A 24,678-nucleotide genomic window follows, 5' to 3' on the forward strand; every position below is an offset into this window, starting at 1 on the left:
TGATAGATGCTTGTTATATTGTCTAATATTGTCTATAAAGTATGTGTTGTATTGAAATACAAGAAAAATACTAACATTTCAATGTCGAGATTTATAAACCTCTTTACTGAATCAGAATTTGCAGTATGCTGCAGTCATTTGATATAAAGTTAAGATATAATAATCATATACTAAGTATCAGTGATACATCATACTGTGTACATCATGCTGTGATTGAGTAAAGGAAGTGTTTATAAATCTGGACACAAACACAAATTCTAATTCACGATAACTCCTGCTTTTTCTTAAAGCACGTGCTAGATGTTTATTTATTCAGTCAGTCAGTCAGTCAGTCAGTCAGTCAATCAGTCAGTCAGTTATTTATTCATTTATAATAACTTTATTTGCAAACAAATAATGATGGAAAAAAGTTGCAAAAAAGGTGCTGCCAGGGAAGAACTGAATCCTCATATACGGCAGCCCCCACTAACTAATGAGGAATCCTAGGGATCCTAGGGATCCTGCTTGGTTCACGATCGCGTGTAGCAGCATTGCATCTTTGTCGTAAACAATTATTGGTAATCATAACACGTAAACGAGGTCAGGCTATCCAGTTTATTTGGCTACACAACTTTTATTTTTACTGACAACATTTTTTTTGGCCGTATAATAGTTACTCAAAGCGTTTATATAATGATATTTATTATATACTTAGGATAGTACGCTGGCACTGATTGGTCGCAAACTGTGCTTTATTAGTGAACGGAGCACATTGCTTACGCTATCCGCGCGCGCAAAGTAAATAAATAAATTCAATACCAAAATAAGATTAGTAACTGTATAATAAAACGAATAAAACAGCTTCTTCCGTGCTCCGTTCAGTGATAAAGCATCTAAGAAACGCCGTAAGCACTCAAGAAGTGTGAGAAGCACTCACCTACACCTGGTGTTTCCCCTTACATTTTTTTCGTGCTTACGCCACTTCCTGCGTGCTTTATTACTGAACGGAGCACAGAAAAGGCTGTTTTATTTGTTAATAGACCTCTTCGGCTCTGACGTAATGTTTTCCCATTTCAGACCACATGTCATTCCCTAGAGTATCATTTCTTTGTTTAAGGTTTGCGTTAGGTTGCACATGAGAAGACACATGAATATGGATACAGCTCAAACAAAGAATCTTATTCTCATGGTCTGGAATGGGACAACATTACCCCAAGCCGAAGAGGTCTATTATACATTGATCGTTTACATTACTGTTTCGTTTCTATATATTTGATATAATGATATACACTAGTATACACTAGTCACGCTATGCACAATGGTTTACACCTTGAATGGATACCATAGAATATCCAATAACGCACTCGCATTTTCTAGTATACACTATATAACTATATGATTATACGATATGTTAGGTAAAGTACGTTTTCTTATTGAGGGAGGACTGGGCAGAGGGGGGATCATCAGTAATAATTTAAACTGTTCAGGATGGTCAAGCCATGTTTTGGCAAAGACTGTCTCCTTCTTGACCTAATAGGAGGACATGAATTTCCTATTGAAAGGGGGAGGACTACGACGTTTTTAAAAAGTTTACCCGGCGAATCCCCCCAGGCCCTCCATCCCCCCCCCCCCCCCCCCCCCCCCCCCCCCCCCCGCCCTCCATCCCCCCACCAACTCCTTCCGATAAAAAAGTACCTTCCCTTATGCTAAATGGGTTTATTGAATTTGTAGGTAGCCTAATTTATTCAGATTTACATTGAACTTCATTTTCTCTTTCACTTTATCAGCAGTTATATATCAAACACTTTTAAATTATTACCTGTAATATACTTGTATTATAATGAAAAAGATCGAAATTCATTAATATACACATATCATTTGCTTGGTGTCAATGAAATCACCTTAATGAATCTTAAGAACTTTAGCACTTGCCTACAATGACAGGCAAACACTGCCCGTCATGTGCATTATATTTTTTGGTATCAATCAACTCAGAATAGGGCTACAATAACAATAAAACACTGCCCGTCATGTGGTATCAACCAGAGAGCATTCTATTGTTTGGTATCAATCAGCTCAGAATGAGGCTACAATTACAATAAAACACTGTTGTCATGTGGTATCAACCAGAGAATACTGCATGTCCTTAAAATAGCTGTACTCGGTGGCTTCCTCTGTCCGCCACAGCAATGTTTCCATTCTCTGATATCGCTATGCCAGTTGGTTTGCAAAAGAAACTGTTGTCCTTAGACGAATCAGGATCCTTTCCAATCTTCTTGACGAACTCTCCATCAGAGTTAAAAATTTGGACGTTCAGGTTCTTTAAATCTGCTACAGCAACATGGCCTTCAGAATCCGTGGAGATACCAGCAGGGCAGCTGAACTGACCATCATTGGTGCCTTTTTCTCCAAACTTGTATAGAAAATTACCTTGGCTATCAAAGACCTGAATACGGAAATTACCAGCGTCGGAGACAAGAATCTCCCCTTTTGGAGTAACCGAGATGTGCCGAGGGCAGTTGAACTTTCCGTCGGCATCTCCGTAACTGCCGAAGCGGAAAATCGGATTTCCATCGACGTCAAAGACGTTTATTCGGTGGTTGTCGCGATCTGCGACAATGACGCGGTCATTGGAATCCACCGCGACCCCACATGGACCTTTGAGTTGACCAGAACCTGTTCCTTTGCTGCCAAACTTACGAATGAATTCTCCTTCTTGTGTAAATACCTGGGGGGAAAAAAATTGTAAAAAAGGTAAAAGTAAAGCCCTTATTTCTTACTGCGCATGCTCAACGAAACAATTATTTCTTTGAGCATGCGCAGTAAGAAATAAGGGCTCTGGGTACGAGATTGTACTACATGCAAGTCTGTCGAGCATGCGCAGTGAACTTTTCTTGTGAAAAACGATCCATAGCGGAAAGAGAACATGAATTTGCTGCCTCTGGAGTATTGAATTCGATTCCTGGGCTCGGTAAGACACAGGTGAGTAGAGTTAGGGTTCCCTCTTGATTCGAGGGTTTTCTTCTGTTTTTTTTCTTCTACAAGCTTAATTCCAATTTAAACTGTGAGTTTGACTTTGATCAACCAAGAGGTTAATTGTTTGCTAGGGTTCGATCTGTGAGTTTAGCAAAGCCCTGACTTAGATCAGCCCAGAGGTCGTTTCAGGGTTCGATCTGTGAACTAGATGTGCCCTGACTGGGTATCGATGCAATTTGAAGTTAATATACAATAAATACTCATAGTGTTCATTACTAACCTGTATCCTGTTGTTACCATGATCTGATACAAAGATGTTGCCTCCTTTGTCAACCGCCACTCCCGCTGGGTACCAGACCTCCCCGTCTCCCTTACCGCGGATGCCAAACTTAAACACCATTTGGCCATTAGCATCATAAATCTAAACACATCAAAATTGACTTAGTATCCTTTAGCAAAAGCCCCTTTTACCCTGGGCGTAATGTTTTTTTCCATTTCAGACCACATGTCATTCCCTAGAGTATGACTTTCTTGTGTAATGGTTGCCAATAGGATCAATACTGAGAACATTTGAACATATTATCATTTCAACCGTGATCATGAGGTTCTGTTAATTTCTTACACTTATTATCGTGTTATTTGAACATTAAAATATACAACATGGCTGACGAAGTGAAGGAATATCTATTTGAACCACAGGGATCCCACGTTATGGATTTCATACCTGAATGGAGTGGTTATGATGATCTGTCACAACCAGCTGACCCTTTGGATTGATTGCGACGCCCCATGGCTCATGGGTTTCATCAGATGAATTGGAATCCTCTCCAGCTGGAGTCAGGGTTAGGACTGGTGAAGAGATCTTCTCACAGTCGATTCCAGCAGTCACCTGATAAAGATATGTACAGTTTGACGCATGCGCAAAGAGGGTGCATTTATCTATTTCCCCGTCTTTGTTTTAAAGGAAACAGGCAATGCAGCTTTTAAAGCTGTTGCACGGGTGGCGTAGCACTAGGCAAACCAGGTTCGATACCCGGACTCGGTGCCGGGTGAGTAGAGTAGATGTGAGTAGATTTAAATGCTTGTACGTTGGTTCTCTTTTGTGCTTTGAAGGCATTTCTCCTGTTTTCCTATCTCAACAAAATTTAGGTTCTAAAATCCATTTGGAAGAAGAGCCACTCCGTCGAACCACTGTTCTACGATAACTTACAAATTTCTCGCGTGCTGAATGGTTATTTTTTTATCACCACTAATATTTGTCTATTAATTGCCATTTATTTTATTTCTTTCTCTCATACGAATCTGCGCTTTTAAGTATGTCTTGCTTACCTGCAGATCAAAGGGGCTTCCCTGGATGTGTTTGCCTCTGAGTGTAACGTTAACTTCGTGGTCTCCCTTCATACATGGAGTAAAAGAGACAGTATAGGTGCCGTCCTCATTATCCACAACATCCGCAATCAAGGGGGAGCCAGATGGACAACGTATTTTAACCGATATTGGATCGTTACCTTAAAGCAAATAAGAAATTATATGAGTTATTATTGATTATTTCCCGATTTCTGTGTGCAATTTTCTTTTGCTTCATTGTTCTGTGATATTTGAAAGGTCATGACACTGATATCCTAGGAGAGTTTTAAGTTCTTAGACTTGGTAAACAAGCCAACAAATCATGATAGGATGTTAAGTAATTTCAGACGAATCGACATTCCCTAGAGTATCATAATTATAAGGGATCAAGAGACCATGAATTTAACAAGGCACCGATATTTTGTGTCCTTCCGCATGTACCGCAAACCTATTGTATTCGTTGTCAGCTTCGTTCTATTGTATAACATGGAGTCTTTTGTTGTTTTAATTGAATTAAGTAAACTGTGTCGAGCACAAGGAGCCGATATTGTTTTAACTATACCTGATGTACAGGCCTCTCCACTTCGATCCTTGGCCAAAACAGTGAACTTAGCAACATATCCAACCTTGGCGCGAACCAGCCCTGGGCCTTCTGCGCATGTCAGTAGAGGGAATGCTGAGCTTGTCGTTACTTTACCGAGCCTTAAAATGACCTTGGAAAGAGCTGCGTCATTTGATGTGAAGTAAACTATATCGTTATCTTCAGGTTCGGTTTGTGATTCGTGGTCGTTGAGTTGAGTGAGTCTGCTGACAATCTGCGGCTTCACAAGCATGACTTCAGCCTCGTTTCCATACCTGAAAAATATACATAGTATTTTAATACAATGCTATTAGAAATGAGAAATGAGCTGTTTGAATAGCTGCCGCTGCAGATGGAAATACCTGAGAACATTTTCTGTAAAGTCACTGCTGCTGAGAAGGTTAGAAAGATCAAGTTCGAGAATTTCTTGTTGATTTGTCAAAACCTGAAAGAACAAAATGGAAATCTATTAATACAATTGGTCTAGGATGGATGGATGGATGGATGGATGGATGGATGGATGGATGGAAGGATGGATGGATGGATGGATGTTTGGATGGATGGATGGATGGATGGGATGGATGGATGGATGGGTGGGTGGGTGGGTGGGTGGGTGGGTGGGTGGGTGGGTGGATGGATGGATGGATGGATGAATAAATGGACGAATACCTTTTCCTTTCTTTGGTAGATCTTCTCCAGCGTGTTAATCAAATCCGCTTCTTGTTCTTCCAGTGCTTTGATATGTCCTTGTATTGTTTCATGGATGCTTCTCTTGACTGTTTCCACCCGCTCGTTTAGATTCTGTCGCACCTCCTTCACCTCATCAACTGCAATCCTATAATACATCATAAAACAAATGTTATAAACGTCGCTTTCGGATTTGCTGGAGGCAAATGCTTTATGCATGCACATAGCACGATCACGTTTCAGTTTTTTTCGTCATTGGCATGTATCTTGTAAAAGAATAGCTGTGTACAATTACAACAGCACTTGGGGATTGCTTTTACACTAAAGAACCGACACTTCTTTGGTGTTCTGGCAATTTTCGCGTACATTTTTACAACAGCATCACGCGCGCATTTTTCATTTTTTATGATCAAATATAACGCGCGTACTAATTGGCTGGCTACCATTTATATAGTCAGAAGACAAAGACACACTCGCGCAAAAACATTCAAAAATATTTATTAAAGTACTATAAAACGACTGCTTATGCCTCTGTACTGTGATATAAACACTTTGGAAGCTGTAGAGCACTCGAAAAGCAGAAGAAACACTCAGCCACGTCGCCTCGTATTCACTTTTAATAAAACATCGTTAGATAGTACGCGCGATCTGATTGTTCGAGAACTGTGCTTTATCGAAATTCATCACGGTTAATTTCTGGATTCCACAGGAAGCCCGCACCTGCGAGATACTTTTCGGTATCACAAATAATATTTTTACCTAACAACGGGTATTTTCCTCTTGCTGTTGTCCAACATGTTGGTGATAGTGGATCTGTAGCGTTTGACAGCTTCTTTCAAGTCAACATAGATGTGATCTCTGTGTTCGTAGATCGCGCAGTCACGACAGATTGCCTCGTCACATGTCTCACAGAAGTACTTCAGTACCTTGAATTATTATTATATATAGAATATATATTATAGTTAATACGTCGGAGTTAGGTATAGAGTATGTGTATGTTACGTTATAACCATCATCTTGGTTGACGATAACAAAGCATTCCTCATTACCTTACTTCTCATTGATCAAATTTCAATGTTATTTATATCTCAAGGGATTTTGAATCACATGTTTGAACACACTGTATACGACCGGCTGTATAACTATAAATATAAAGGAGTACCTTGTCCCCAATGGGTCATTTTAACTTTCCTAGAGAAAAGTCATATTGACCACTATTGGATTCTATTTCTTCCCAGGAGTTATGTGTGAAAACAAAATCTCCTGAGTGGTAGATCCAGGCAAAGGGGCTGGGCGGGAAAAAGGACTGGATCCCCCCCGTCATACCTAAAGCTCAAAAAATCGTTTCATCCTAGAATTTTTAAATTAATTAAGATTACTTTTGCAGTTTTTTTTTTTTTTTTTTTTTTTTTTTATGAACTTGTCTCACCTCTCTTGGGTGCATTCCACAAAACGACGGACATTTAATCGTCTCTCTGACTTCATTGGCCAAAATCTCCTCAAAAGTAAGAATCCTGTGGTCTTTTGTCTGGCGGATTCTCTTGTGAGCATGCACGCAGTTGTTACAGAGGTTTTCCACGCAATCCAGGCAGCGCTCTGTAGCCTGGGCACTATCTTCACAGTTGGTGCATTTTGTTGGGTTTTGTACGGCCAGGACTGTCAACATGTTGTCAATGAAAAAATTGATGGGGAACGTCTCGACTCCTTTTGCGGGAACGGGCACTGATTGGTTGCATGTTGGGCAAAGCAATTTCCTGTCCTGTGACCTATTAGATACAGAACCGATTTTATATGAATGGAAAGCTTAATACACTGAATCTACCTCCTATGCATTCTTGAAAAACCATTTAAGAGGACGTACAGAAAATATGGCTGCTTTTTGCTGAATTTACATGAAGTATTTGGCGAAAAGGGGATCCCGCTTAAGAGAGAATAGCAAAATGTCTTGCACATGAATCTCAGCTTCTTTTCTACCAGAACCAGACCCATAATGCCTTCACACAGATCGAATCGGCGATCAATATTATCCGTTCAAAGTGTTCATTAGAAACCATAACTGCCTATAATTACGTATTCGCTGATATTTTTTAAGCAGGTTGCAGGAAGGATCAAACTTCAAATTAGCTGGTGACCATCATTTTAAAAATCCTGTCTCTCACATGGAATATTTGCGCTCGAGAGATCAAAAGATCAATAACATTGAATTCAACTAAATATAAAAGTATTTCAAGAAACGGAAACGTAAGAATTTGGCTAAATTTTGGGGAACAAAATTGTTTCCTTAAAGTTATTTATCATTTCTTGCTTCAGTCAAGAAACATTTTTTAAGGCAAAGACAGAAAAAAATTATCTAAAATTTTGTTTTTACAACTTATTTGAGCGCTACTATGTTTGTGTAAACATATAAATTTTGTAAAACTTTAAGCCGACTGGTTTATCCTGTTAGGAAATTGCAGTTGTTGAAAATATATTTTAAGAACGATTTTCTCGCGTTAAAAATATATTCACACTTGAGCAAAAATAGTTTATATCATGCGATAACAGATAAACTGAGTAAATTAGCTAGTTCTAGGATAAGAAATTCTAATTTCATTTGAGTCTCAGTGCTCGAAGTTATTGTGGGAGAGGCTTTTTTCTTTCCTTTTTTTTTTTTTTTTTTTTTTTTTTTTTTCTTTCTTTCCATCATTTTGTTTAGGTGTTCAACCCTAAAAATCTTCAAAATAACTAAAGTTTCAAGGATAGTAACACATCAAAATACACTCGGGATTGGTTTGCTTAATAAGATGCGAACTTCAAACTTCAAAATATGCGTAAAATGCCACGTTTCTGTGAACGTTTGCATCATTTTGAGCTATTTAAGGAACATGACAGCAACGAAAGCCAATTATCTGATTGATGTTGTCAATGTTGATGTTGTTGGCCCTCAAAAAATATTTTAACAATATCAGTCTTAAGGAGAGAATTTTCGCCTGTTTTGAGCTTTCAATGTGTCAATCTATAAAATCAGCTCGAAAGTTTTTGACGAACAGCTATATTTTATTACACAAAATTCGTTTTATTTCACACAATTAATTTTGAATTTCTACATGATGTTACCATCATCATATGTCATTGAACTTTTAATACATTCTCAGTTCCTGGGAAGCTCTTTAATGCTGACTGCTATATAGAACTATATACATAGAAAGTACCAAAGTTGGTTTGAAAATAAAGACACAAAACTTTAAAAAATCAATAGATTTGACTTTAAGGAAGTCGAAGGGTAGGTTTATAGGCAAGCTCTTGTGTTTGAAAGACCTGGGAAAGTTTAAGGGAGTGTTGAATTTATGATTACAATATATACCTTATACTTTTGTCCAAGCACCCGAGACAAAATGAATGCAAACAGGGCAGAACTCTTGGGTTGTTGTACGTGTTCTGGCAAATCCCACAGGCCAGACGGTAATGATCTGTTATCTTGTTAACCACCACGGAACTCATCGTTTTGGTCGATTATTTTCGAAGCTGAGAAATCTAAGAAGGATTCATATTTGAAAGACTTGATACAATAAGATCTGGTTCACGGTAGAGTTGATCATGACTGAAAGGAGGATAAGTTTGAACAGCAGGTATTTTGATCGGTCTATGACTCCTGGACGGGTGAGTTGACTCATCTGTGACTGATTGTGACTTTTGTCAATCAAAAAAGCCATTCAAATGCACTGAATTTAAAACCCTATTTTTATGCCATTTGAAGAACACGACTTAAATCTTATTCTTTCTTCATTATTACCATGGGAATTAATTGCCATCGCGCAGGAAAAATTTTAATTTGGACTTCTCGCTCGAGTTCGCACTGTTTTTTATTGGTTTCAATAAACATCATAAAAAGCTGAAAAAAAATTAGCAAATAGACAGAGAAACGAGAGAAACAAAACTTGGGTTTTTTGTAGAAATTAATGAAACACCAAAAACGTCTTTCAACGGAAACTTGTTAAAATAAACAAAGATTTCTTTCACTCAATATGCAGCTTGTTCTGAATATTCATATTGAGAAAAGTCAAGAGATACGAAAATTTAAAAAATTATGTTCTCCGCTTCAAAATACACGTTGAAAAAAATACAATATGAGGTTCATCTGACGTGGCAAAAACTATTTATCGCAGTGTTGAACAACATTTCGGTGCTAGTTCTGCTTGATCTAGCGTTAGTATTTTTTTATTACCATGGCTTAGTTTTCCCGCGAAAACATCACGCGTCCTAAAGATTTGACTCCTTATTGGTGGATCAAGACGAGTGGTTTTGATTTTTGGCGCGAAAATACTGGTGGACGTATTGAGCTAGTTTAACAAACCTTTTCTTTCGGAATTACATCATCAGTTTTGTTTTTATTTAAATTGATATCCATTCTTTATTCTCTTTTCCGATAGTAGACAATTTCGAGCAATCCTGGCCAAAATAATACAAGTCCTTGAAAATAAACCCTCAAAATTTCAATGTCGCTTTGTCCATGCAGGATAATTTGTTTGTCAATAAAACGACAGTAAATAGTAATAAATAACATATTTATCAAAATATATTCAATCTTTGATTGACTACAATTCGCTTTATGTTATGTGTGTTTGAGGTGAACGAAGCTAAAAAATGCCTAGTTTCTTCAAGTGAACTATTGTAACTCGATCTTTGAATACTAGCTTACTTATTATAGTCCGAAAACTAGAAAGGAAAGATAGGTTTAGCGAAGCGAAAACAGGTGTAGTGTTTAGGACTAGGAAGTCCGACCTTTGCAGGTTGCTTTTGGAAACAAAATCACCGAAGTCAAATGGATGTTGGAAACAAAGAATAAGTAAAACCATCACTTAACCAAGCGTGGCAAATGAAACAACCATTTATTACACTAAGTTTCTTAACAGTTAGAAACTCCAAAAATTACCCAAGAAAAGTTATTCTATTGGTCTCTTTTGGAGTCTTTTTTACTGGTGTTTGTGTCTAGTATCTTGGCTCCGTAGTCAGTTTATTTTTTCAAGTCTTAGGTGAAAAAACGAAAACAAACCTTATAAATAATTCATTTGACAATTACATCAACACTTCAAAGTCCACCTGAATGAGCAACAGGATATTTCAAAAGAAAACCAGCAAGTTTGTCATGAATAAAACATGATTTTCTTTAGATCACAGCCAAAGAACTTAAAATCTATCTGATTGACAATGGCGACGGTTAAAGACGAGGGATATTCCCCTCAAAGTCTTGAATGCCGCGCTTGCCAGGAAGTCTTCAAAGAGCCAAAAATTCTTTCCTGTCTACATTCATTCTGTCTCAAGTGTCTTGAGAGTTACGATCTAATTGGCGCAGGGACTAAATCTCTCGTTTGTCCTCTTTGTCGTAAACTGACGGCGATTCCCGACGATGGCCCCAAAATGTTACCAGATAATTTTCTTCTCACCAACGCTTTGGACCAACTTTCCGTCAAATCGAGTAAAGAATACGTCCTTCATTGTACCAACTGTGAAGACAATTCCGAAGCAACTTCAAGATGTCTGGATTGCGCCGAGTTTTTGTGTGTTACTTGCGTTCATGCTCACAGAAGAATTCGTGTTACCAAAGACCACAGAATATTGTCCATGGACACTCTTCAGGCCGACAGAAAGACGCTGCATCGCCCGTCCTTTTGTACGCAACATGGGGATGAGTTCTATATGTTTTACTGCACCCAATGTGATTGCTTGATCTGCCGGGAATGTACGATTCTGAACCATCGCGGCCATAAATATACAGGTAAGATATTTTTGTTTTACTCTCGAACTCTGACTGAATGAAAATTTACTTATACTCTCAAACCGGGTTCAAACTCTGACTGAATGAAAAAATTTTAAACTAGGCCCATTTCATTGAGACAGAACTACATAAAACGCTATTCGTTTACTTGGAATTATAAGTTTTATACATATTGCGAAGGAAATTTCATATAGATTCCTAAGTTGGAAGAAGTAGACACCTTCTAGTGCTACCAATTAACTGCATTACTTCATAATTAGGTTCTCATGGTTCTCATATTATTATTCCAGCCCTCTTTTCCTACTTCCCTTTATATTCCCTGGAGCCACGGCAAGGCAAGGCCCTAACACAACAGCATATATAGGAATGTGCATCTTTCTCCGTAAAAAAGAACTTAGAAAGCAGTCTCAGCTAAAAATCTTTAAGAAGACCTTTAGAAACGACAAATTAGAGAATTTTGGTGGACATAACACTGATTATGTTTTTTGAAAAGCTTACATATTGAGACGGGAATCTTATAGGGGTAGGGTTAGAATGACCACAGTAAATCCGTGAAACTTTAGTAATACTAAATAGCACAATTTCATGCAAATTCCATTGTTTTCTATTGTTTAACTAGCACTATTTTGTACTATTTAGTAATTAGTGTTTCACGGATTTGCTGGGGTCACTCTAACGTTATTGGGACCAACTTTACTGAGGACTGAAGACGCGATAAGATGCAGTATCGATAGCCAGCAAGATATGACAGATATAGCACAGCTTGGATCAAAGGCATTTGCACCTTTATTTGCTTTTCATTTTTGCGGAGTGTCCCGTCCCAGGTTGAGGTTTTCAGAAATTTCTGGAAATCAATACTATGTAGGGTAGAAAGGTGTCTGGAAAATATGGTAGTTAAATACAGAGAAGACAAAAAAATATTCGTACGTCATAACACCACTGAAATTCTTGAAAGATTTTCCAGGAAGTAAACATTTTAAAAGTGCAAATCCGTGGTTACCTTTGAAATCACAATCTGGACATCATCAACCTCTACTTAATTTTTTCAATCATCTTAGCAATTGCATGGAGACAGATTGAGTAAATTTGGAATAACGATAAAAAATAAATGGTTAAGCATTTGTAGGCATCTAAAAAACATATCACAGCGAACGAGCACACTGTACTGCTTGGCCAATGAAAATACGATGACGTCACGGTCAGGGTACGGCGAAGGCACACAAAAGAAGTTTTGCAGGGCGCATGCACACTAATTGACTGGCTGAGTAGGATTTGGTAAAGACACACATTCATTCACCACTTTCCATACATTGGTTTACTGGTCAAATACAAAGTATTCAATATTGAGGCTGCAAGGTAGTTTCAAAGGATTATTCAAATGTGAACCCTGCAGCCTAAGTTAGATGCAATGTTTTTGACCAGTGAACCGATATATGGAGAGTTTATGGATAAGGCGTCCGTGCCAGACATATTCTTCTTATTTTCTCTGAAAAATTGATTCATAAATATATTTGCTGTGTACGTGGGTTTGGCACAAAGTGCTAAGTTTTCTGTCATAGCGTCGTTCGTTGGTGGAAGTTCGATTAATACCGAGAAAATACTTCACTTTTAAGATTTTTAGTTTTCCGTACAAACTCTCGATTAAGAACATCTTGAAACATCTCTAACCTAAAATACATTTAACATTTTAACTCTCTTCGAATTTAAGAAAGGAGTGACTAATTGATGTCTCGAGCCAGGGAATCGAGTTTAAGTTTTCGACGCCCAATCCGACTTGAATTTAGAAGTTGATCTTTTTTTCGGAGGAAAGAAAACCGGAAAACCCGGAAGAAAAACCTTCAAAGCACATTAGCGAACCAACAAGCAAGGTCCACTCAGGTATCGAAGCTACTACACTACTGCGTAGAGAGGCGACGCATTCGTCGCTCACACCACCCCGTGTTTACCAAACTTTTAACCAAGTTTTATAATTACCAATAAAAGTCTAATTTTCTGTTAACAACACTCACTGCAGCTTTACGAAAACCAACCAACCTGTTGGTTTTGACAGACAGATCGACGTCATATGACGTCCAATCTTAAACATGTCAAAGTTTATCTAGGAATTTCTCGTACGGTGAGGCTAGATCCGTAAGTCCCACGGCAAATTAATTCTCTGCATGCTGGTATGTATGGCAAATTTTTTGTTTTCTTTTTTTATAGAATTATTTCATCTCTGTGCAAAATCGTAATGAACACGTTCTCTGCGTGTTTTTTTATACGAACATGTAGGTCTAGGCGAGTTGCGGATTTGAGCGCGAAGTGAACTGATCATGAGATAAATGAAAATTTTAAAACAAAGTCAAAGATCAAGTATCTTCCTTGATTCAAGAGTTTTTCTTTAGATTCTCCAGTTTTCCTTCGTCCGCAAAACTTAAAACACTAAATTGTACTTCGTTCTATGAGATAGCTGTGCCCTAACTTTGATCAGTACGTCCAGAGATTGTTTTAGGTTTCGACAAAAATTAAAAAAACAACGTTTTCGATTAATTTTATATCGATGCGATGACTTTTCCTTAAATAGTATGCCTAAAACAATCTAAGCTTGAAGAAGTAATGTACGAAATAACATAATACCAACAATTTAAAGTTAGTTTTTCAGCTAGTGAGAAGTAAGGCTTTTTGCGTGATCGTTATTCAGCCATAAATCAGCGCGTGAATCGCGAAAACTAGTAAAAACATCCGTGTTTCGCAAAACTTGAACATGATGCCAGAGTGACTCAAACTTTTATAATTATATGTGAAATTCTTATACAAAAAAACAATATTGAGTTCAAAAGTTCCTGGAATCAAAGTTTTCCAGTCTTGAGTCAAATAACTTGACACCATATTCAGTGACTTACTTGCCAACATATCTTTCTAGACAAATGTCATTACAAGATGTTTATTGATTATAAAATATAAATTGAAAGCTTTTTCTTGTTCTTCCTCAAAAATATGTCACAAACTTTTACTAAGAAAGCCATTCAGTCTGTTCTATAAGAAGGTTTTATTTCAATATGCCGTGAGGAACTGCCGTGAGTTGGAAGGTGTAAGATTCTAACTTACAACACGTACACGGTACGACATGCCATAACATTGAAATGGCTTCCCATTGTTTTTGCACGAATCATCCAATGACATACATAATTACGGGTTTGGTAAGCGTTACTGAGACTACAAAATTTGCCGTATCGTTTGTCGTTTTTTCATTGCTCCGTAAAAAGCATTGGTTTTTAAAGCTACAGCCTCGTAGATGCGAAGCCACACTGTCGTCGGATTGTAAGTCCGAGAATAACACCAAAGCACCAAACCTCAGCATTTGCAATTTAATGAACTCTCATAATATTTCCTATCAGTCTCAATTAAATTAGTTCCTATTATCTAGGTTAATTAAAATAAATATGTATCGTTCACATGTATAGTAGATTCCTATTTTTCCTATCACGATTATTTCTCATAGCAGTAGCACATGCGCTTATTGAGGACGTATTTTCACTGTGTAGAGATAGTACCTGCTAGTAACACCTGTTATTGATGTTGTTGTCGTTGTCGATATCTGCTGTTTGGATAAATTATTTTTTTAGGGCTTTATTCTCCAATTCCTTTAGAAATATTTACTTAAATTGTCAATGTAAATAATATTTAATTGCCTGGTATTTTCACTCAAATTATTCAACGATTGAATTCAATGCTAAGACCGCTATTTTGAATGAAATGATCAACAAAATATTTGCTTCTGGCCATGGTCTGTCTGTTTTATTACTCCAACCATCATATGGCGACCATTTTTTATCTTTTTTTAGAGGATAACTGGTCATAATAACCTACCTATAATAAATTGGTTCGTGTCCAATATGGTGGACCGAACAGTCCCGTTAGAACGAACTCTTAATATTGCGATTGGATAAGAAAAGATGGCAAGAGATATTGTAGCTTTTATGCATTCACAAGCTTCTTTATATCGGTAGTGGATTACCCTGCTGTTCTTCAATCATTTCTAACAGAACTATATTTAGTGCACATGCAATTTAAACATCTGACGGCCGTATTGCTTGATATGAAAAAGATATGCCCCATAACTATGATAATTCTTTTGTTAAATTCAAACAAGATGGCGGTTATGAAGACGATCTATTGATGGTTTTCAACCATTCCCAAGAGAATTAAATAACAAAAGACACGGCGGCCATGATGGAGGATATAAAAAAAAGAATTAATTGGCAAGTTCCTCCAACATGGCCGACGTGAAAACCATCAACATGACCACCACTTCGTAAATAACTGCCAAACAAGTTTGAAAACAGCTCAACTTTTTTATAGGACTTAGAGAGGCACTTGATGAGAGAAAACTTCTGATTGATGAACTCCTGCAGTTTTGCACTGGTGTGAAGATCCCTCCTGTCCAGGAAGCAGTGTATGAAGTCAAAGCCATGACCGCAAAGCTACGCGGACGCGCAGACGCAGTCAAGCATGATATTTGCTCGGCAGCTGACGAGTGTGTCAAGCGCATTTTGGCGCGGAAACAACAGTTGATTGCTCAAGTAGATGAAATGACGCTGGCCAAAGAAAATGTACTGCGGGCTCAACAAGACCAACTTGAGATGGAACTTTTTAGGTAAAGTTTAAGAAAAAAATGTTATCGCTATTCACCACCATAAAGCAGTGGCGCAGCTCAAAAGGGTCAAACTGAAAACAACGAAAAAAGTGTTTCTGAGTTGATTAGCCAGGGGTTATTTCAGGATATCTATAAAAGGGTTTTTATATAAGTGGGCAAATGTCAAAGTACTAAGAAATAAGAGCGCGTTTCGTATTAATTTCTTATTGTATTAGATAACTGTCTCAGAGGCATTTGCTTAAAATATTATATTCACTTATAATAGGTATACCAGCTCACGTGACTTCGTAGAAAATGTACTACTACATGGAAACGAGGTAGAAATCATTCAGTTACGTCAGCTGATGACCAATCGCCTTGAAGAATTGAATGGCATAGAGCTCGACTACAAGGAGCCCGAGGAAAACGACGTAATTGATTACATCCTGGATCATGAGGCAGTGCAGGAAGTTGCCATGACGATGGGTCATGTGACATCTTCTAAGACGTTTGCATCCCTGTGTATGGCAACGGGTGAGGACAGATTTTACTTCATGATGGTTTTATCGAAAGAGCTATGACTTTTTTTGGTATTCTTTAGGAAAATATATATTTCGTCACCTCTCGGCTCTGGGGAACTCATGTTCGATTACTGTACTTGGTAACGCATACGGGCAGAATTTATTGCGTCTCTTCCTTCATTTAAAGGAAATTCCTTAGAGTTCTAAGTTCTAAGTTCAAACTTCATCTGATCATACTTTTATCAAGCCACATATGGTAACTGAATAGCTGCTTTATTACTTGAGGGGACTTTAATAGACCAGTTTCGAATTCCAAGTTGCCGCTGTGTTCCTTGATTACAGACTCATTTGCACAGGGTTAGCCTCGAATCAGTGTTTAAATATTCACAAATACCAACGGTAAAGTAAAGAATGCACAACTTCAACAACAAAAACACTTAGAAACTCGACGGACCTTGACTGGAACACGTGAATATTCTGCACAAACTCGAGGCTAACTCTGTGCAAATGAGTCTGTAATCAAGAAACACAGCGGTAATTTGGAATTCGAAAGGGGTTTATTGATCAAAGCAGAGGATGCAAAGGATAGAGGAAGGGGTTCAATCCTGTAATATCGAGTTGCTTATTTACTACCCTTCCTACTTTGAAAATAAAAAATAAAAAATAAATGCTAACTATCATAGCACCGAATACTTTTTACTGAGTTCTTATATTTTGATGGCGTCGTTTGTCTTTAGGCCTTGGTATCAAAACAGGAAAAGTTGGAGTGGAGTCTACGTTTACAATCCAGACCAAAGATCGTTTCGGCAATAAATCATTCGAAGGCGATCACTGCAATCCCCTTCACGTGGTCATCCAAGCACCGGAAGAATTTTTCATAGGCAATCACGTGACAAACAACAAGGACGGCACTCTGTCCGTGCGTTACACGCCCGTGACACGTGGCAAGCACGTGATTAACATCACTATCAGAGGCAGGAAGATCCAGGGAGCACCATTCACGGCGAATGTGGTTGAAGGGATAGACTATAAGAATGTTGGTCCGGTTTTCCTCAAGTTTGGCTCAATGGTAAGAAAGATTTGATTTCAAAATACCTGTTGAAGGTTATCCTTAATGAGTTTGTTTTTTATTCTGTTCCGTGAGTCCGGTGTCCATGTCAGTATTACGTTACTGATTCCGTGTTTTACCCATTCCATGTTGCTTTGCGTGTGTGTGCTGGCCGCGAGGCGAATTTGTGTTATGCCGTGGTTGTCATATTGGTGATATGACACGTATATTACGCCCGAAGCTAAAAGCTAAAGCTCTATTAAACTCCTCTAGGGATCAAAAAGTGGAGAATTCAAACAGCCAAGTTCCGTTACCACAGATTCAGAAGATAACATCTACGTCACAGACTTCGTCAACTGCCGAGTCCAAAAGTTTGATAAGTTTGGCAAGCACGTGCGTGACATTGGCAGCAAGGGGAGCAAAGATGGACAGCTCATGAACCCGTGTGGGATAGCCGTGGATCACACTGGAATGATCATAGTCTCTGACTGGGGTAACCATAGGATACAGCTATTCAATTCAGAAGGGAAATATGTTACTAAATTTGGAAGTAAAGGTAATGTTCTAATAATCATTAATAATGTTTAAAAAAATTAAGATTCACTCCAATAGAGGTAACTTTGGCTAGTACACCAAACATGTACGACTGATACGGAGGGGGTGGCCGTTACCTAGAAAGTCAGTATAGATCCCTCGCAGCAAGTTGAAATGCAGCTCAATTTGGAGGTCATAATAGGTTTCAAATTCTCAGATGATTTTAAATTCTTTTGTTTTGTCCTCTAAATAAGCTGTTTTTTTAAGCTGGTCTACATATAGCGCAAGTTGCTGTGACGTAAGCTACTATCTTTACAATGCCAACCAGAGATCGATTCACTAATGACACAATATAATTTGTCAAGAACTATTGTGATGATAAATGGCAAATTAACATCATAATGCTCATGTTTGTAAACTTTATCTTTTGATTATTTAATTCATTTAAGTTTTGCAGGACCCTATTCAGTAAAACACTTATGTGAAGTAGGTCTTCTAAGACAGCGGTATGCAAAACTGGTGCATAAAGTTGGCTGCTTGACTTAGTTTTATGAACGTTTTTCTTAGGTTCCGAAGAGGGAAAGTTCTTGCATCCAAGCGGCATAGCGTTAAACAAAAATGGAAGTCTCGCAATAATCGACAAAGACAACAACAGAATCCAATTGATAAAGCTCGATGGCACCCACATCAAGTCATTTGGTTCCCCTGGCGACAGTGACGGCCAGCTCGATTGTCCCAGCCACATAGCTGTCGCCCATGACGACGGTTACTTAGTAACCGACACAGGAAACAACCGCATCGTGAAATTCGACGCTGAAGGCAACTTCGAGTGGAATTTTGGTACCAAGGGGAGTGGTAACGGTAGACTTGACAGACCCGCGGGTATTACAGTCGATCCCGAGGGATTCATTCTCGTCACAGATTTCCAGAATCATCGGATACAGGTGTTTGAAGCAGATGGTACCTTCTTTGCTAAGTTCGGTTGCGAAGGAGATAAAGAAGGACAATTCAAGTTCCCGACAGGCCTTGCGATGACAAAGGATGGTCACGTGGTCGTGGCTGATAGGCATAATCATAGAATTCAGGTGTTTTAAAGGTCAAATCTGACACTATATGATACAATGCTACATTCAAGAGATCTGTTGATGCCAAGAGAATTGCGAAGGACTGCCCCGCTGTCATTAAAACATGAAATTTGGAGTGCATCTTATCGTATCCTTATAACTTGTAAATACATGTAAATGATAAAAAATTAGAGCTGTTGAGTGTGAGGTCAACTCGTATGGAAAAATGACTTCCGGGTCCAAAACGAAAAGCAGTTCTATCAAGGTCTTTCTTGATTACATTTTCTTTATGAGAGGAGAACATTTTCCTCTTTTATTTTAGTAGTTTTTGTGAACAGTTGAACCCAGGGAATACGTCACAACTTAAGAGGGCGTCTCTGTAACAGCGTGCCACTCGATCTGGGCTCGAAAAATAGATTTCTTTTATATTCCTATCATCGAAAGTACTATCTATCCTCACTACAAAATTGCAGTTAGAATTGTTCTAAATTCTTTTTTCCACCCGCTATGCGAATTTTTGTTCATCGACCCCAAATCAGTGAAAGACGCCGATTTTCGCGGTCGGCCGAGTGCTATTTTCAAAATCTGGTTTCTCGGGTTTCTCTGCACATAAAAGCTAATTTTTCTATCCAGAACTTTAGTCTAGTGTAACTTCTGCATAAAAACAGTAATAGTTTTTTTTGGAATGCGCGAATTCTGAAAAATAATCCTAACTTATCGAGACTACTGAAAGCGTGACATGGAAAGCTAAGATTATGAGACCTCGAATATTGCAAATTTCTCATTTGTGGCACCTAACCCAGCCCTAAAATATCATTCAACCTTGAGATAAGAAGCTATTTTATAGATGTGTGCAATAAAATTTGCGGCACATTGCGTTTCTACGAAATAAGCTAAGTTTCAAATTGTTCTATTTTCAGTTATTTCCTAGCGTGACACGACAGGCCGTTGGGTCTGTGACGGGTACTTCTTTGCTCATTATCCTCAATACCATTACCTAAAATATAATATGATGAATTAAAAACCTTAACTTTACAATATTTGTTCCATTATAAGAGATTTCAATGATCTACGGCTTCATTTAATAGTGTTTCTATAAGCTGTTTTGAAATTTCACCTCACAGTAATTTTTTTTATTTGAATATCTCGAGCTCCGCGGGAGGTCAATCGTTATTTGTTTATTTAATTATAGTAAATTTAGTAAAGAAATCCTCGCTTAGTAGAGTGCACGCACTAAAACCGTGAACATTAAATAGTACTAATTAGTACTATTTCTAACAGAATCCTTTGTTTTCTATTATTTAATTATCACTATTTAGTGCTAAAAATTAGTATTTGTTTCACGGATTTAGTGTGAGCACTCTAATATCTCGAAACACCCTATAAAGATCCAAAACTGAGAACTGTTCTTGTTTGTAGAGCGGAATATTTCTAGTTTTTTTTAAGTTCTAGGAAATATATCATTGATATCTTTGTCACTAGTCATTAACATTCTCGACGTTTATTTCCTTTATAAATTATCCATCATTTTCTATAGTGAAAAGGTATTTCGTCCTTCCGATATTTTCGAACTCCATATACTATCATTTTTTCGAAAAATACTTTGCAGTCTTGACTGTTCTTCGGCTGAGACGACGATTTTTGCAACAGGTGCAATCAAACGTATGAATTCATTCATAACTACAGAACAAGTGATTGTGAAAATTATGATCATACAGGGGCGGCGGTTCGGAAGTGGAGGTTGCGGGTACTGGCTCCTCCAATAATTTTGAACACATAGAGCTACTCTGTAGATATGCTTCAAATAAACCATTATTATTATTATTATCATTATTCAATCAATGAATCAATGTATTGCTTATTTCTCTTAGAGAAACATTCAGCTCTCACTCTACTCGAGTAAGTTCAACTACTTTGAAGCCAAGCTATTATGGTTGCGTCTAAAGCATTCTTTCAAAATCTGTGATGGTTGATATTCCTGTGTCTTTGATAGATAATTCTTATTGATGTTTTTATTTTGTTGTTGTTTTGCTGTATTATTATTATTATTATCATCATTGTAATCATCATTATCGTTATTATTATTATGATTTAATAATCCATTATTATATCGTCATCGTCATCGTCATCGTCATCGTCATCATCTTCATTACAAAAGCAAATTCTTTGGTTATCTACATGAGTTCGGAACTAACATTATTTTCAAGGCGATTTTAAAACAGTCAATCAGTACAGGCTGTTTTGACGCGCTCCTCAAGTCCTCCAATGGATAATGTTCAGCTTCCGCCGCCCCTGTCGTGTACTCACTGAACTAAGATTAAATGCTTACAATGATCTTATGAATTTATATAGCGCCTTTTCTATATGAATAAAATCAAAGGCGCTTTACATTGAGTTTTTAATGACAGATTGCTTTTTGTGCAATCTACAAGCATGAGAGATGGTTAGTATGAAGTGTAGGCACTGAGAGTGGTCACTGCCAGGGTTTCTTTACGTCCTCAGTGGTTCTTTTACGTCCCTCCGATGTTGGTTAGTAATGATGATTGTGGAGGGACGAGACCGCCATTTAAAGTGGTCATCCGAGCCACTTGAAAGCCTAACCATTTGCAGATGTAATTACAAAGGCAGCACTTTCTTCTCAGTTATTTTAAGACCCTGAGTGTTGGTCCGGCTGTGACTCGAGCCACGACCTCCCGCACGAAAGTCCCGATGCTCAACCAACTAGCTGAGCCAACCGGTTTGCGGTATAGCTAGCTAGCACTACTGATTCTACTGCGGAGAACACTTGCATTCCTTAATGACTTCCCCAACCAAACGCAAAAAAGATCTAAGCTGTACTTCAAAGTGATTAAGTATTTTTTTCGGCATTGCAACATTGAAGGCTGATGAGAGATTTTCAACGCGAGAAGATAAATTCCGTATCTCCAAGCGCCCATGTAATATTCTGTTTACTATATAATTATCAATGAAAGTATGTTTTGGCTTTTTCAGGCAATTCTTTTCGTGTATTTTTGAATAGCCATCGCAATGGTGTTATTTTCACACTTGAAAATAACATGTTATTTTCACGTGTGAAGATATCAATTTTTCGAAATAGAGAAAAATAGATATTTCATTGGTAATTATATAATAAAAATAGATATTTCATTGGTAATTATATCATAAATATTTGTATTTGTAATAATGGTTATTTGTATTATATTTAAAAGATGTATATTTAAAAAAAATTATTATGCATTGCTATTTTGTTTTATTTTATTTCATTTTTTTTTTTTTTTTTTGCAAGAGCCTTCAATTTAGACGTACTAGTCTAACTCACTAGTATTTAGTACAAAGACATAGATTCAGTATTTCAAGTACTACTAATATAAGTATAATGTTGATCAATAACACAGTGAATAACGCTACTAACGCGGGCAAGTGCATCCTTTACTTAATACAATGATATGAATGATATGTTACCTTCAACTAAAAAAACTATAAATATTCAGCTCTACAGGCAAGAACAGTTCTCATTTTTGGATCTCTTTAGTATGTTTCGAGATAAAGCGAGGATTTCTTTACTACAATTAAATAAACAAATAGCGATTGACCTCCCGCGGAGCTCGAGATATTCAAATAAAAAATATTATTGTGCGGTGAAATTTCAAAACAGCTTATAGAAACACTATCAAATGAAGCCGTAGATCATTGAAATCTCTTATAATGGAACAAATATTGTAAAGTTAAGGTTTTTAATTCATCATATTATATTTTAGGTAATGGTATTGAGGATAATGAGCAAAGAAGTACCCGTCACAGACCCAACGGCCTGTCGTGTCACGCTAGGAAATAACTGAAAATAGAACAATTTGAAACTTAGCTTATTTCGTAGAAACGCAATGTGCCGCAAATTTTATTGCACACATCTATAAAATAGCTTCCTATCTCAAGGTTGAATGATATCTTAGGGCTGGGTTAGGTGCCACAAATGAGAAATTTGCAATATTCGAGGTCTCATAATCTTAGCTTTCCATGTCACGCTTTCAGTAGTCTCGATAAGTTAGAATTATTTTTCAGAATTCGCGCATTCCAAAAAAAACTATTACTGTTTTTATGCAGAAGTTACACTAGACTAAAGTTCTGGATAGAAAAATTAGCTTTTATGTGCAGAGAAACCCGAGAAAACAGATTTTGGAAATAGCACTCGGCCGACCTCGAAAATCGGCGTCTTTCACTGATTTGGGGTCGATGAACAAAAATTCGCATAGCGGGTGGAAAAAAGAATTTAGAACAATTCTAACTGCAATTTTGTAGTGAGGATAGATAGTACTTTCGATGATAGGAATATAAAAGAAATCTATTTTTCGAGCCCAGATCGAGTGGCACGCTGCTACAGAGACGCCCTCTTAAATGCTCTACGTATACAGGAACGAACAGAATACAATGGGAATGCAAAAGATATTAATAAAACCTTGATCAAATTACAGAACAACAATATGAATGGTAGAGTGCAAACCACATATCCGCGTGAAAGAGCCCAAAACTAAATAGCAATAAACACGTGTTTATTTTGCTCTCAATAGTCCCCTTCACAGCTCCCAGCGCCATTTTGAAAGGTAGCCAAGCCTTTGCATCGAAGCGAGACGAACGGTGAGCTTGCAATGATAGCGGAGAGACATGTGAATAATTGTCCAAGATCGCGCAGGGAACTGTGAAGGGGACTATCGTTTCAATGGTTTTCAATGCCGCCATGTTGGATTAATTTAACAAAAGATTCGTCATTAGTCAATTTTGTTATACCATCCAACGTATGGTTGCCTTGTCTTCATTCTCCTGGGAATGATTGAAAACCAGCAAATATGGTTTACACTATCTGCACTGGGCTTGAAATATTGGTTTTTCTAAAACACAACAGCCATAACCCGTCAGGCTCTAAACAACCAAATAAAATCAAACCACTATCATTCACAATACTGACTCCCCTAAAATACATACAATGATGTTATTTACCGGCCAGAAGTACCAAATAGGGAAAAACTGTTCCCGATGTAGGTATCGAGGTAGTTCGGCCGGGCGACATCCGTTTTCAAGGCCGAGGCCACACTTTTTCTCTATCTTGGCCGAACTAATTAAGGACGGTAAATATTTCCCCACATTTACTTTTATTTACTTAATTCTTCAATTTTTGTTAATGTTTAGCAATCTGTTTTACCAGGATAGCGTACTGCAGCTAGAGAAAATGCCGCTCGCTCCAACAGCCAATCAGAACGCACGGTTTTTAATATACCGAATTGGAAAAAATATATACAGCAATAGACCCGTTTCGAATTCCAAATTACCGCTGTGTTTCTTGATTACAGACTCATTTGCTCAGGGTTAGCCTCGAGTTTGTGCAGAATATTCACGTGTTCCAGTCAAGGCCCGTCGAGTTTCAAAGTGTTTGTATTGTTGAAGCTGTGCATTCTTTGATTTACCGTTGGTATTTGTGAATATTTAAACACTGATACGAGGCTAACCCTGTGCAAATGAGTCTGTAATCAAGAAACACAGCGGTAATTTGCAATTCGAAACTGGTCTATTTCAAGAAATG

At 37.7% G+C, this 24,678-nt stretch overlaps 2 protein-coding genes across 2 annotated transcripts; one reads left to right on the plus strand and one right to left on the minus strand.

The window, feature by feature from the left end:
• Positions 1-1,675: 1,675 nt before the first annotated feature.
• LOC116299426 (E3 ubiquitin-protein ligase TRIM45) lies at positions 1,676-9,291 on the minus strand. The gene is made up of 10 exons (XM_031708086.2): positions 8,913-9,291; positions 6,999-7,335; positions 6,329-6,495; positions 5,552-5,717; positions 5,245-5,327; positions 4,865-5,157; positions 4,285-4,463; positions 3,680-3,844; positions 3,236-3,376; positions 1,676-2,707 (listed from the first exon to the last, which is right to left on the minus strand). Exons 1-10 carry the CDS (start codon positions 9,047-9,049, stop codon positions 2,126-2,128), a joined length of 2,250 nt encoding a protein of 749 aa, XP_031563946.1. The 5' UTR covers positions 9,050-9,291; the 3' UTR covers positions 1,676-2,125.
• A 1,452-nt stretch (positions 9,292-10,743) lies between these two features.
• On the plus strand, positions 10,744-20,144 carry LOC116299434 (E3 ubiquitin-protein ligase TRIM71). The gene is made up of 6 exons (XM_031708094.2): positions 10,744-11,324; positions 15,666-15,960; positions 16,226-16,473; positions 17,198-17,529; positions 17,782-18,064; positions 18,610-20,144. The coding sequence occupies exons 1-6, from the start codon at positions 10,757-10,759 to the stop codon at positions 19,134-19,136; spliced, it is 2,253 nt and encodes a 750-aa protein (XP_031563954.2). The 5' UTR covers positions 10,744-10,756; the 3' UTR covers positions 19,137-20,144.
• The last annotated feature ends 4,534 nt before the right edge of the window (positions 20,145-24,678 follow it).

Source organism: Actinia tenebrosa, unplaced genomic scaffold, assembly GCF_029948245.1.
Source record: "Actinia tenebrosa isolate PJP-AT-01 unplaced genomic scaffold, QUT_ActTen_1.0 PGA_scaffold10__47_contigs__length_13832649, whole genome shotgun sequence".
In the NCBI taxonomy this organism is placed as follows: domain Eukaryota; kingdom Metazoa; phylum Cnidaria; class Anthozoa; order Actiniaria; family Actiniidae; genus Actinia; species Actinia tenebrosa.

Bases quoted from the DNA above. Each gene is read 5' to 3' on its own strand.
- LOC116299434 (XM_031708094.2), top strand. From the start codon at position 10,757: ATGGCGACGGTTAAAGACGAGGGATATTCCCCTCAAAGTCTTGAATGC. The intron at 11,325-15,665 runs GTAAGATATTTT...ACTTTTTTATAG, and splicing joins TCGCGGCCATAAATATACAG to GACTTAGAGAGGCACTTGAT. The intron at 16,474-17,197 runs GTGAGGACAGAT...GTTTGTCTTTAG, and splicing joins ATCCCTGTGTATGGCAACGG to GCCTTGGTATCAAAACAGGA.
- LOC116299426 (XM_031708086.2), bottom strand. From the start codon at position 9,049: ATGAGTTCCGTGGTGGTTAACAAGATAACAGATCATTACCGTCTGGCC. The intron at 4,464-4,864 runs GTATAGTTAAAA...ATTTGCTTTAAG, and splicing joins TGGAGAGGCCTGTACATCAG to GTAACGATCCAATATCGGTT. The intron at 3,845-4,284 runs GTAAGCAAGACA...TATCTTTATCAG, and splicing joins GAAGCCCCTTTGATCTGCAG to GTGACTGCTGGAATCGACTG.